Genomic DNA, 14,014 nt, shown 5'->3' with positions numbered 1-14,014 from the left:
GACCAGGGCTAACGACCTAAAACAAACGCGAGGGGGCAGCTGCCTGGCATCCTATAAGGAGGCCACAGGGGGCGCCCCAGCCTTGGCCTGCACTTGTGCACCAAATGGCTCCCTAGCTCCCCATTTACATGAGTTGAAAGCTAGAGTCTTAATTTTTCTCCTTTCAAGTAGAGATGACAATTATGAGAACGATGAGTTAGTCGAGCAATCTCTATGGGGCGCCTGTTCACAGAGGTTAGGCTTCTGGCTGGGTATTTTCTGGGAAATGAGGAGGGGTCACGATCCACCATCCGCTGAGTGAGCCCAGACTTGTCACGCGCTGCCAGATGGCCCTCGCCACCCTGTCCCTTGACAGCAGCTTCCTATGGCAACCGTCACCTTGCTAGCAAGGAACAGGGCTCCTACGCTTCCCACTGTAACACGCCAGCCACGTGCATTCCGAAAGGAGAGGTGCGCGGAGACTCAGCTCCAGGACGACACACACTCTGACACTGCTTTGATTAGCAGCACTCCACAGCATGCAGGAGATTGCCACCGTGTGAGAGCATGCGTGTTATCACGGTGGAAAGGCTGTGAATGTGGCCATTACGGAGAGGGAAGAGAACCAAACCACATCTAGTGAGCACTAGATAACCTGAGCACTAAATATGGTGGTGACCTCTCCGACGAGGGCTGCAACTCTGTCTTGATTCAGAAGCTGTGTCAGGGGAAGAAGAAAGCACACCATGCTCGTGCCCTCCACTCCCAGCTCCGCACACAGGGCCTCTTCAGGGTGAGTGTGCCGCCCACGTGCGGGCCTCTGCAGCTGAGCAGGTTAGTAGGTGGGGTCACGCTCTTAGGAATGGGTACCTTCATCTCTCTCAATCCCTGCATGTATTTGCCTTCTACATCCTGAATCTGGTCCTTCAACTCATTGAGTTCCTGGGAGAAATGGCACAAAAGGTAAATGAAGTGTAGGAAAAGACACCTAAACCTTTTATACCTACAAAAGGTTATTTCTTCTGAGCAGCCTTTAAAAAACGGTTCTTGTGCCAGGCATACTGGTGGCTCAGTCCTGTATCCCTAACTATATCCCAGGCTGACTTCAGACTACATGTGCGGCCGGTCTAGCCTTAAACTTACCCCTCCTTCCCAGCTGCCCGAGTGCTCGGATTGCAGGTCTGTACCACCATGCCCAGTGTATTGAGTTCTGTCTGTCTGTCTGTCTGTCTGTCTGTCTCTCTGTAGTAATAGGGTTTAAACTCAACACTTGTCAAACAGGTACTTTACAGCTTTACTAGCCTTGTCTCTAACCCCTTTTGCTTTTGTTATTTTTGATACATAATCTTGCCTTTTGCCTTATCCAGCCTGGACCACGATCCTCCTACTTTCACTCCCTGCACACCTGGGGTAACAGGGGTATGCCACCATGCCGAGGGTGTCCCGCTGAAATGAGGATGTCGTGAACTTTTCAATTCTGATCTCAGCCCCCAGGGTAGGTGGAGTGATAGCTCTAGGTTGAAATGGGGTCTCATGAACACTTGCTTGGCTCGCCTGAGCAATGTATGGAAAAACAGGTAGAAGAGCTTCTGAAATAGGAGTGGGTATTTCACGGCTTATTAAAGACTCTGACATCCACACTGTGATGGTCAGAGGTCAGCATGCCTCTGCCTCTGCCCCTGCCCCTGGACCTCCAAGTCTTCCCTCTGCCTGTCCTCCTCACCACCAAACTCCTAGTGCTCAGGGCGAGTGTCTGAGCCTTGCTGGACAAATGCCCACTGCTTCAGCCTTACAGTAGACACCAACTGGGACGGCAACCAACTGTACTTCCGTGCCACAGAGAAGCCCACTAGGTGCTATGGAGTGCTTGTGTGGGCAGTTTCAGGGAAAACTGCTAAAAGCTTTTCTCTGTTTGGCATTCCCAAAAAGCCCGGGCATTGTTTCCCCTGTAGGGTCTTCAGTCCTCTCTGGTCTCCCCAGGCAAATGAGTTGTTCAGAGACCATCAGTGGGCCGGCTCCCCTGTGTCACCAGGTGTAAGGATCAAAGGGTTGTCCACAAAAGAAGCCATGGCAGACTCCTTTAGGTGAAACTGTCCCAGAGAGTACTGCACTGCATTTCTGTCTCACACAGAAAATGTTACCAAATGCCTGGTACCATCCTTGCTGACAAGGATTTAATGAAGAATGATACCTGTATTCCAGTGGAAGAAAGGGTCATTAAACCACAGTGACAGGGTCTATTGCAGGCACACCTCACCCAGGAGAGAAAGGGCACATTCTAGGCATGGAGAAAACACCTGAGGGCAAGGCCCTATGTCAGTGCCTGGCACTGACTGCCTGAAACTCCAAAAACTGTACACAGGGCTTATAGAGGTGTCCAGTTACCCCGACAGCACAAAGAGTGCCGGTCTAAAGTACAGAGGGGTGTAGAGGGGACAGCAAATCTGCCCCGCAGTAGAAATGACCTACCCTAGGCCCAGTTCACAAGAACTCTGTATTGTAGGTAGGGAAGACAGTGGAGACAAGGCTGAGGAGGAAGATGTGAGCCTGACAAATGAAACCTCTGTAGCTTCACCAGAGGCTCTTTCAAGCCACATTGGATACAGCACCTTACCTTAATTTCCCTAATAGAAGCCTCGGTGTCCATGGAGATGGATGTGTCTCCGCTTCCCCTCCGGGAGGAAGTCCCGCCCAGAGAGGCCAGCGTGGCTGCGGACAAGCCGGGCATGTTTCGAGACCCCTGCAATGCAGAGGACCACATGTGATTGTTGACAAATCCAAGTTCTATCACCCGAGCCAGACCCTAGCCCCCAGCACCCGATCTTTAATTCAGCAGCTACACTGAAGTCTCCCATGGCTGATGGCATGCTGATGCTATGGGTTCATTTTCAGATGCCCAGGACGCTGTAGGGCTGTGTGGGTGTTGGGTCCTTCACTGTCCCACATGATTCAGCGTGTACACTGCGTGTGGCTCTCGAGAGCCCTGGGCGAGCTACCTGCTCATTCTGCTCAGTCCCACTGCGTGATCCCGTCCTCCTGAGAGCCTCACCTGTGACTCTGAGGACTCTCTAGGTAATGAGTGACCCCTAGGACAGAGGCTTTACAGAGATCCCTTACCTTCTCAGTAAAATCTTTCTCTGGTCTCTCTTCCACCTGTAGAAAAAACAGATTCATATGAAATACTTTTAACATATGAAATGAATAATATTCATTTAGGGAGTAACAAGATAAAAATATACACAAAATTTGCGTTTCTTCCATGATTTAAAAACTAAAAGGTGAAACTGTTAAGAATTTGGCTTTTCCCATCTTTCCTGTATGGATGGCAGAGCCTCTGAAGGACCCAGAGCGGCCTTTAGCGCTATGAGCAGGTGCACACTTGTCTCAGGCCCCAAGGGTGGGGGCTTGCCTGGCTGCAAAGGGGTCTTGGGGCCTGGGGTGAGGCCGGCTTGGGCTACTTTCTCTACTGCTCTGCATCTAGCAAGGGACCAAGTTCCTGCACACTCTAGGTGCCTTTTCCAGACAGCCAAGTCTGCCTGCCTCCAACCTCTTCCAGTGCTGCCAGCCACCTGGCTTTTTGCTGGTTGTTTTGGATTTTCTGCCTGGGCTGTCTTGGGATCTTGCTCTTCTAGATATCAGTCTCCTGAGTAGTTAGTAAAGTTATAGGAATTATAGGCATGAGCCACCAGTTCCCTGCTTAGGTTTTTTTTTTTTTGCCAGTCCTGGGGCTTAAACTCAAGGTCTGAGCACCGAGAAATTAAACCCAGGGCTTTATGCATGCTAGGCAAGCACTCTACCACTAAGCCAAACTCCCAGCCCTTGGATATGTTTTTATGTGGACATTATACAGAGGGAAAAAAAATAAACATTAAGATTGGAGAGGCACAGTGAATTTCTCTTTAAAATATTAGTAAATTCTATTTTGTTGTTTTCCAAATTCAAAGGGACACACATTTGTCAATGGTCCTAGGACGTAAGGTTGTGGAGCAGTGAAAGTGACCCAGCCACAGAGCCACCATACCAATGGCTCCCACTAGATGGCAGCCCAGTCAGGCTGCCTGGGGTCAGCTGTCCCCTCATCCCAAGTCTCCACACAAAAGACAGATAAATGAGCCAGATGGTGTGCTTAATTCTGACACAAAACGTATCACTTTACCTCTAAAAATAACACGCGAAGAAATGAAGGGATGACAGGGTTCTGACACAGCGCTGTTGCTGGGGCTGCAGGAGCTGGTGGGGGACCCCAGAAAAGACGAAGCCACCAGGAAAGTGCAAGTGGAAAGGGACTTGGGCTGCTGCTGGCCCAGGGAGCTCCAAAGGCCTCAGTCCCCTGCATTCCCTCTGCCGCTTGTCACAGCACAAGCCACGGGGGTCTGGGACACGGGTCTCCACTGAGGAAAGGTCAAGAGGACTGCATATCTCGTGGCTTTATCACCTCCATTTTCTGAGCACCACTCAGCATTGTGGGTCAGTCATACTGATGGGTTTCGAAATGACTTCGACTGATCTGTCCTATCCACCACGGAGCATATGCAAAAGCCACTTCCAAAACACATCCGTGCAAGTTCAGCTTCTGGCAATGCTTTCTTTCCAAAACAAATGTGTTACAGTAGCAATGTGATATTTTATAAATAGCGATTATTGATTAATATTGGTCTTTTATGAAGCCCACGTCTAAAAATGTCTAGATGGGTTAATCACATGGCCTCATGGACATGCGTTGAGTTTTTATATATTAGCTTTCTATGTCTCCATTTTCTGGTTCAATGCGTGTGGGGGTGCTTGTCCATATACACAGTCCCCTAGTGGGGAGCCAGCAGGACAGAAAACCTATCCTTGTGACTCCCCAACTCCCAATCAGCACCCACCCAACCCCAGGAGGCAAACCCCCCAGAATGGTGCAATGTCCTGCTTAACACACCAAGTGTGAACAGCCAGCAATGCTTGGGCCACACTCATATTATGTATGGATACTTTCCCTTATTTAAACAACAGCAGAGTCTACGTTTAGGGCCAGAGTTTGGGGGTTTATTCTAATAATATTCACATCTTCTTGAATGACTCATCCTGAACTTTTGTTCTAATGGCTCGGGGCCTGCTCTCTCCCTGGCCACTGCTCTGCCTCTCCATGCAGCTCCAAGCCCGAGGCACAGTGGTGCTCTCTCCAGCGGGCACGGGCAGGGTGCCCAGCTCACCGTCCACCCTCAGGTGGGGTGATGGATGGTCTGGGCTCCACTGAGGACATTCCTGAAGGATGTTTTAGAAATGTGGTGGCCATGCTGAATTCCTGGGGGATTAGGAGTTCTGGGTGACACAGCTGTGCTGGCTCCCCGCCGGCTGCTCTCTGCTTGGGTGTGGCTCAGGCCAAGTCTGGAGACTCCATTCCAACTGTCCCCCTGCAGAGTCCACGCTGCCACTGGTTCATGCCATTTATTTCATGGCATCCCCAGCCCTAGTCTACATGCCCCATGAGGGTAGGCGTGGATCTATGTGCTCAATAAACGCTGCATAATTCCCTAAGGAGGGAGGGGATCCTGGATGTGGGGGAGGGAATAAACACGGCTCACCCAGGGGTGGGAAGGAGGAGAACATGCCAGTTCTGACACCTCTCTGCATTCCCAAGGGCAGTAACCTAAGTGCTGGGGTTGGGGTGATCTGTAGGCACATCCATTTCCTCACAGCGGGGTTCCTCTTTGTTCCGGTCACTTTTGCTCTTCAAGCACACTCCCTCTCCCCTGCCAGGGACACCAGCCTCACGTCCTCGTCTGGGGATGTGAGACAAGCTGACCTGGGCATGGCACCAGCTCACTCTGTATTTCCCCCCCTAAGAGAGCCCTGTCCTTTGTCCCTGGTCACAGACCTCTGAGATCATTTCCACAAGTCACAGAGGACTAATAATGACACCATGTTATTTATGGCCAGGACAACTCTAGCCTAACAGAAGTAAATTAACTCTTTTTTTTTTTTTTGAGGAGGGATGGAGGGAGAGAGGCTGTTTTTAAAGTTGCCACAACTCTGCTGCCAGGTGTACATTCCTTGTCAGATGTCCAGAGCCAGGCACAAGAGCTGTGTCATGTGAAGTGGCTCTGGAACTCCCTGCTCCAGCGACTTCCTGCTCTGGGCTCGGAGGCCAGGCTGGAGGGTTACTAGCCCTTGCCCAGGGCACTGCCCCTGACCTATGGCACCTCCCTCTCAGGCAGGGAGCTGGAGCAGCCTGAGCCCCACCTTCGGGGCTTTTTCCCACCACAAAGGCCAAACACCCATGGATGTCGGTGTAGACAGCCCCCAGCTGAGCCCCCCCTCCCTGGAAACAGATTGAGCAAGGGTTGTGGAGGTGATGGCTCTTCTGTCTTTAGGCGTCTGGTGACACGGGCATGTGCGGGAACTTTCGCTCTCCTTCGGGCCAGCACTGACCACCGTGGCTATGCCTTCTAGGGAGCCCCGCGTTGGACAGGTGTCCACAATCACACACGGGAGGTCCTCACTGTGGGGGTGCCACCCGCCTCGCTCACACACCCGAGCCTAACCTTTGTTCACAAGGGAGCCAGCAAACAGCGTGACCATCTACTGACCTTTATGCAGCGAGCAGCTGGCCCAGGAAGATACATAATCGCACGCACCATCTCTGCAGTGAACTGGAAAAGCAGCACCGGAGAGCCCGGGCTCCCGGGCTCCCCCGCCCACCGCTTCCTGTCCAGCAGGAGGTCGCGCGCGGTTCCTGCCCGGGAGAGGCCGCGCTGCAGGCCTGGGCACCGCTGGGCTCCACCAGCCTCGTCACACATCACCTCCTTTCTTCCCAGGCCTCGGAGACCCCCGGGGCATCCGAGAACCCCCAGAATGTACAGTGTACCTCTCTCTTTCTTCTTAGGGCCATGTTATGTGAGCAAATTCTCCACAAATTCAGAAAGCATGTGAAAAATGAATTTTCACCAAATTTCAGTCTATCTAAAATGACCGTAGCATGTTGTAACTTTACCACGATCTTGAATAGACCCAAAGAAAACGTGTAACAATGCCAGGCAGCCAGGACTTTCACAGGAACCACTCCTGGCAGAGGTAGGGAGGGTGCACGCAGGCCTTGAAGGGAAAGGCACAGTCAGCGTTTGTCATTTGTAAATCCTTATTTCTTTCTTTCCTCCCAAAAGGGAGGAGTGGGCTAGAGAATCGTGCATGGGGAGGAGTCTCTATTAAATTTATTACAGAAAACTCTGTGTGCCCTGTGGTTTGGGAGATCCCTGGAGGTTAGTTTACAGGCGCCCCTTGACTCAGCCACGGGCTCAGAGTGTCAGGGACCCATCCGTCCCTTCCCCTAGGGGAAGCCTGACGCAGAAACTCACAGCTGTCAAGGTCAGCATCTAATTCCAGAAACCAACCAGCAGCACCTCACTCAGAAGAGCCAGCCAAGCGAGGCCTGTCCGTGGGACAAGACTGCAGCTCCCTGGCGCTCCCATTACCAGGAGCATGGCTTGAATTTCGGGCACCAACCTCAGACAGCATGGAACTAGATTTTTGGCTTCTCGATGGCTGGTGTGAAACACAGCAGAGAAAAAGAGAGGAACCTGGCCTGCCTTGACCTTCCCACTCAGAGCTCTGCACGCTAGCCCTGTGCTCAGCAATCACTGACTGGCATCTCTGGAATGGCTCACACCTCTCCAACATGTAGTACTTGATGGCCCCTTTCCCATGTCCCATATGGAAAACCATCCTGCAAAATGAGAGCCTCACGGCGGTGGAATTGTGTAAAATTGGGAAAACATGTCCTACAGACACCTGCAGGAGGATGCAGCTAAGAGGGCCCTGACCTCCTGACAAACACTGGTGAGACTTCACTGCACGGTCCCCAGGGTCTTCAGGCTCTGGTGGCCGGCGGGGCAGTGGAGGAACACAAGAGTGTCACAGCATTTGCAGCCCCACGCTTCCTTTAACACACCTGTCCAGGCCCAACAACCATGACTGACTAAATGTCAACCCTTCAAAGTTCAAGCACATCAAGCACCACAAGCACACACAGCTACATTTTGCCTCCTCCAGGAGGAAAGTCCCTCTCTAGGAGCCACCCCAAAGCTTCGTGTATGGCCTCTGAGACACTGAAAATTGGTTTGGAACCAATTTTCCCAATCTTGCTTCACCTGGACCTGAGAGAAGGCACGGGAAGCCCTTCTGACTCCATCCCAGGCTGGTTTGAAGACAGAGGTCACTTTCAAAGGGTAGAGAAGGGCAGGAGAGAAGCAGGAAGAGGAGGGGCAGAGGAGGGGCAGAGGCACGGCAGGGCGAAGGCAGAAGGCAGACTTACCACGGGGCTGGCCCGAGCAGAGCTGGCTCTGGAGGAGGCGCGGGAGCTGGAGTTGAGGTGGCTGCTGTACTCGGATGCCTGCCCGCATGGCCGCCACAGGATGCGTAGACAGAAACAGAGGAACAGGGTCAGAAAGAAGCAAGGAGAACGGAGGCCAACTGAGCACACGTGAATTAGTCCCGAGGTGAATCACGCGCACAGCAGCGAGGAGGAGAGGGGACAGGGTTAGGGACAAGCTGCCGGCTGGCGATGAACGGAGCCAGTCACGCTGTCCCAAGAACAGAATGAATACGGTTGGTAAGAAAGGAACTCCAAACCTGCCACACGGGTTGGGGAACAAGCGTCCATTTTGCAGGGTACAAAGGAGAGTTTGAACATAGTGCTCTGCAAGGAAAACTTGACTTGTCTACAGTCTGTTCATGTGGACACAGATGAGGCATAGGGTCGATCCAGAGTTGTGCAAAGCTTTTCAAGTGCCAGGCTGCCTTTCCTCAGGAACCCCTGCGTGTGAGCCTGTGTCCGTTCACCTGAGCTTTCACAATTTGGAGAAGGAACCAATGGAAACTAAATAATGTAGAGGCTGCGTACTCTTATCTAGTTTGCATTCATCTTTGTTCTGGTCTCAGGCACATTTTCCTGTTATTAAAAATCTTAAGGCAGGCTGAGGGGAGAAGGCAGGGCAGGAACACCATTTAGGGACTCAGGCACCAGGCAGATCCGAGAGCGCCCAGAAGGGCTCCTGGGAGAGACACACAGTCCCTTTACTACTGGCCGCTCACACCATGCCTGGTACCTGACCATGCTGGAAAATTTCTGGGCATTTTCCTAGTTGCGAACTATGAGGAACAAGAGATCTTAGCAGGTGCCTATGATTCATGCACCTCTCAGTTGCTCGTCCATCCCCTGCCCCTGGCAATCTCCTGTGGAGGGGCCCTATCTATTTTGCTCCCACAGTCAGTCCCCAAGGCTATGCCTCCCTATACTTTTTGTGTGGCCATGTAAGTCCTGTGCAATCATGTACCTGAGAGGCCATATCTGCATGCTTCTCACTGGCGGTCTGTGGCAGTCTGACTGTGCTCCTGTTCTGTGTGTTGTAAATGATATTATAAACACTCACGTGGCTGTTGGCTCTGTGACATACCCAGCCTTCGCCTCCATTCTGGCCACCTGCTCGGGGTGCAGGTCCAGGGGCTGCCGCCAGCCCAAGGCTTCTCATGACAGCAGGCTGGGACCAGCACTCAGCCCTGACTTGACTCTGAAGAAACTGACTACAGTGTCCTCAGTACCATGGGCCGCCTTGTGGCTGGCAGTCCCATGGCCAACGAGGGAGTGATGGAAGGCAGAACGCTCTGGGTTCGAATCTCACCTCCACCTTTTGTTAGCGTGTGACCAACACTTGTGCCACAAGCACAGGGGTGTCCTCAGGGCAGAAGAGGGTGCCTGTGGCACTTGTCTCTGCTCTTGTTTCTCACTAAAAACCAACTTCTTGAGTCTCAGCTTTGACGGCCCCCGGAGGGACCTTCCTCCTGTGTCAGCAGGACCGAGCCTGTCCCTCACACTGCCACCTATCCACCTCAGAGCCTGCACCGTGGGACCAGGGCTGGCCTCTACAAGCTGAGAACCGGTCAGTCCTGAAGTCCTAACTCTCAGGGACAGAGGCCAGTCAGGTCCCCTCTGGTCTCTTTCTAAGCAGGGTGCCTACGTCACGGCTCCTTACACAAGGGACACATGTCCAGGCAGGGTAGAGAACCGGGAATGTCTCTCCCGAGGAACACCTACTCACAAGACCCTCTGTGTCTCCTGGAAGGATGGGGGGGGGTGAGAGGAAAGGTGAGGCTCAAAAAGTCCCCTTGTTCCTCTCCTCCCACTCACAACGCTCAATTGCTGCCGTAGGGCCAGAGTTCTGTGCCAAGGGGTTTCACTTGGCTTCTACCCCAACACTCCCAATAGCTGAGCTCCTCTGAATGGGGTGCAGCACGGGGTGCAGCACAGGCTTAGGCTAGACACAGGGGTGGGAAGGGGGCGGGCCCGATTCAGGAGTTTGTGTTGCTGGGACAAACTGGCCTTTTGTTTCCCAACTCCACTGCAGCCATCAGTCAGTCCCAGGCAATTCTGGTAGGGACCTGAGAACCACGAAAGAATGTTCCCAAGACATCTCAGGCTAGGCTTCTCATTTGACAGCGCAGAACAGTGGCACTGCTTGAAGAGCACCCATGGACCCCCAATCTGATGGGTCTTAGAGGGGTCTTAGGCCACCTGAAAATGAATGATTATGTACCGCCTTTTCCAATGAAATCAGTTATTTAACTGTCCATTACCCACTGTCCCCTCCCGTCCCCTTGGTGGAGCTATGAGCTCACGAACAGCCTCAGGTAAGATTAATTGTGTGGACTGTTATTCAGTGTGGGTTTAAGATAATAATTCCTTTGTTGAGGTTAATGTAAGTTTTGGAGCTGGGAGATGTTTATGCAGTGGATCCACAACATTAAGCAGTCTTCACAGCTGATCAATACCGAGTTAGATGCCAGTGCAGCTAAAGTTCTTCCAGCTAAACATTAGATGCAATACTCACAAAATTACATTTAAAAGGAAAACTATAAGCTATGGTGGTCTACCTCTTAAGGATTCAGAAATGCACAATATGGTGGGAGGAAAGAGTATAGTATGTCATAAAACTGGTTTACTCAATGCTTGCGTAACATGCATGAAAACCTGGGTTCAATTTCTTGGTACCACATACATACAAAAAAGCTGGAAGTGGTGCTGTGGCTCAAGTGTAGAGCTCTAGCCTTGAGGAAAGCCCAAGGACAGTGCTCAGGCCCTAAGTTCAAGCCTCGGGAATGGCAAAACAACAACAACAACAAAACTGGTTTACTCAAGTAATAGCTGACTCATTTATTTTCTTTCGGTTGGAGACTGGAACTTGAACTCTGTACCTGATGCTTTCTCATTCATTGGCTAGTGCTCTACCACTGAGCTACACCTCCAACTCAAATAGCTGATTCATCTCAACATCAAAATTACAAAGGCCTTTAATCAGAGTTTGCTAATAAGCCATTGTATCCCAAGGAAGGCGGCATGCATTCTCACAGGGCTGGGGGCGGGCACTCCTGGAGAGTACCCATTTCAGTGGATGTGAGCACCCCAGCAATCCACTCCCTCATGACATGGGGTCATCTCTCTGCCCCTGTCCGTATTTACTGCCCACCTATTATGCTTCACTATATTCTGAGCCTGTCATCTCAAACCCCAGAGGAGAGAGGGAAACTGAAATGTGTGAAAGCTCTGACTCCTTGAATTTCTCATCTTCCTTGACTCTTCAGACATAGCAATATTTGTGACCTGTCACTTCCTTTCTTCTCCTTCTATTATTGTGAGGCCACTCATTCGATGGAAAACCAGCTTCGGGGAAAGAATACAGATGAAACATAACTAAGGTTGGTCCCCCTTTAACCTCCAGGAGAATTGCTGAGGGCACTGAGCTAACAACAGAAGGTTCCTGGTTCCATTGCCCACAGCCTTCATGATGATGGGAACAGAGATGGGGGAGGTCAGTATTTCCTCCCACATGGACCGGTGGCCATCACCAATGGTGGGACACCTGCAAGCACTTGGGGCCATGCAGCAGACGCAAGGAAAGTGGGAAACACAGAGGGTGCCTTACAGCTTGGTGGGAACCGTGGACGCTGCCCCGTCGAGCCCCAATAAGGCTGCTGTCCTCCAACACAGATGCCTGCGGCAAAAACAAACCCTCAGGACAAGCTGCCCCTCGCTTTTCCAGGATTACACAGAAAACACAAGGTCAGGAGGAATGCTAGGGATGCGTGAGCTGAGAGCCACCCAAGAGCCCCATGCCACCCTACCAGAGAGCTGCCAGCATGCAAGGAACAGACATGCACAAATCCAAGGACAGAAGAGTTCAAGTTGCTGTCAGTGGCATGCAATTCAGTCTCCAGTAGGACGCCTGTGCCTGCGACCTGGAAAACATCCCATGCTATGCGGAAATGTGTTAATGTAGGTCTAAAGTCAGCAGATAAGCCAAACATCTTGAGTTTTCTCACATTTCTTGTCCAAAAGTGACTCACGTTTAGTAACTTTTGAATAAAATGTTAAATTATGTTATAGATTTAATGTTGAACATTTTGTAACTCTTTAAAAGTTGCTAAGTAGAAAACAATATTTGATTATCTTGAAATCTTATGTAACTAATCATATAGACAGGAGCTTACAATGCCACAAATGGTGACTGTCAAACTTTGCCCGGTTCAGTGGAAACCCTAATTTCCATTATATGCCTAGAAGGAGCCATTTATGTATATATCTAATTCATAAGTGTACAATTTACAAAGTTATGAACAATACAGTTATTTGCATATTTAACTCTCCTGTATTATATAAGTATCTGGGTTTAAAACTGGAAATGTCCAAAGTAATACAGATAACACGGAAATTCCCAATGTAGTGGCACAGACTGGCATCTGTTAGGGGTGCCAAAGCATTACAAAACCCTGTCTTTCTGGCAACAGACACTGTAAATGCAGCTATGGCTCCATTCTCTACTAAACACCTACACTGGCTCTTGTCACCCCGAGCTGGAGAATCAGAAATGAAAACTGGTCAAAGGGGCTGACAGACACCAGGGCACGTGCACGCCCTGTGAAGATGCCATCCTCCGGGGGACACATCCCGCAGGAGGGCCCGCAGGTGGGGGGCTGTGGGGTGAGGTGGGTTGGGGGAGCTCACGCACCCGGTAGCTGGCAGCAGGCCAGGCAGCGCCACACAGATAGGAGGGCTGGAGGAAGCAAAAGGCAGGGGTTTAAAGCCTTGCAATGACTCAGCGGAGGCCATCACGACGGTTCTGTTGCCATGACAACCGAGCTACTAGTGCAGACGGCCCAAGGACAGAAGCCCACTGGGGACCACATGCTCAGGAAGTCCGGTACACACAAATCCATATCATGGCCACGGGAAGGAGAACTGGGGTGATTTCAACCTTAACACTGTACATTTTCCCAGCACCTCTGGCACAGGACTGCTGACCATGTGCAGACATTTTTCTGAATTCTCCAAAAACGCCAGCGTGCTAGCTCCAGCATCAAGGGCTCATTCCTTCCTGTCATCTAGCGATGACTGAACGTTGGTGCCATGTCGTGTAGGCTAAATAACAGCATACTATCTCCTAGGAGGGCTTTGAGCAGCGGTTGGAATCAAACCCCTTGAGATACTGAGAGACGGCTGCACATCTGACCCCACCCGGGAAGAGAACGGCAGCAGGAATGCCTGCTTCTGTGCCGGGTCACAAAGACGGACAGCTGCTCTGCTGTTCGAGGCTTCCGTTTCCCCAAGTCCAACCCTGTCCACGGGGGGATTCACACCAAAGTACACACAGGAAGGGGGGCCATGCAGGGCCAGCAGAGCCACACTAGGGGGCCAGTGCGGGCTCAGGGTCTGAGGGCTCACTCAGTGGCTGGAGTCTGCATGCGAGGGAGACAATTCAACCTCCGAGACATGCGTCCCTGGACTTCTGACACTGATCTCCTTGTGTTGGCCAAGTCTGAACTCAACAGCTACAGATGCCCAGCTCCTAGGCTGAAGCTGCACACTGGCCTCGTGAAAACAGGAAGTGGGGATACACAGTCCCTTTTGACCAGGTTTCTAAGACCAAGCAATCAGTGTGCACAGAGACTTTCCAAATTGCTTCCTGGACACATTTACAAAAGAAAAATATTTTTAAAGAAACAA

The 14,014-nt window shown here is 51.3% G+C and overlaps 1 protein-coding gene across 19 annotated transcripts in view; it reads right to left on the bottom strand.

The window, feature by feature from the left end:
• Nucleotides 1–14,014, bottom strand: part of Lrrfip1 (LRR binding FLII interacting protein 1) — a 108,630-nt gene that overhangs the window by 21,002 nt on the left and 73,614 nt on the right. For 6 of the 19 annotated variants that reach the window (XM_090355124.1, XM_090355126.1, XM_090355125.1 and 3 more), the window contains 4 exons: nt 8,273–8,350; nt 3,097–3,132; nt 2,594–2,719; nt 850–921 (listed from right to left, as the gene is read on the bottom strand). In XM_090355124.1, coding sequence (XP_090211250.1) covers nt 850–921; nt 2,594–2,719; nt 3,097–3,132; nt 8,273–8,350 — 312 coding nt within the window. Of the gene's footprint in view, nt 1–849; nt 922–2,593; nt 2,720–3,096; nt 3,133–8,272; nt 8,351–11,936; nt 12,006–13,019; nt 13,065–14,014 lie in introns of all 19 variants that reach the window. The other 13 variants (XM_090355136.1, XM_090355137.1, XM_090355121.1 and 10 more) reach the window with 4 other exon arrangements.

This window comes from Megascapheus bottae, chromosome 21, assembly GCF_031878675.1.
Source record: "Megascapheus bottae isolate mThoBot1 chromosome 21, mThoBot2.hap1, whole genome shotgun sequence".
Classification (NCBI taxonomy): domain Eukaryota; kingdom Metazoa; phylum Chordata; class Mammalia; order Rodentia; family Geomyidae; genus Megascapheus; species Megascapheus bottae.
The sequence above is the reverse complement of the archived record's forward strand: the minus strand, read 5'-3'. Positions and strand labels throughout refer to the sequence as shown.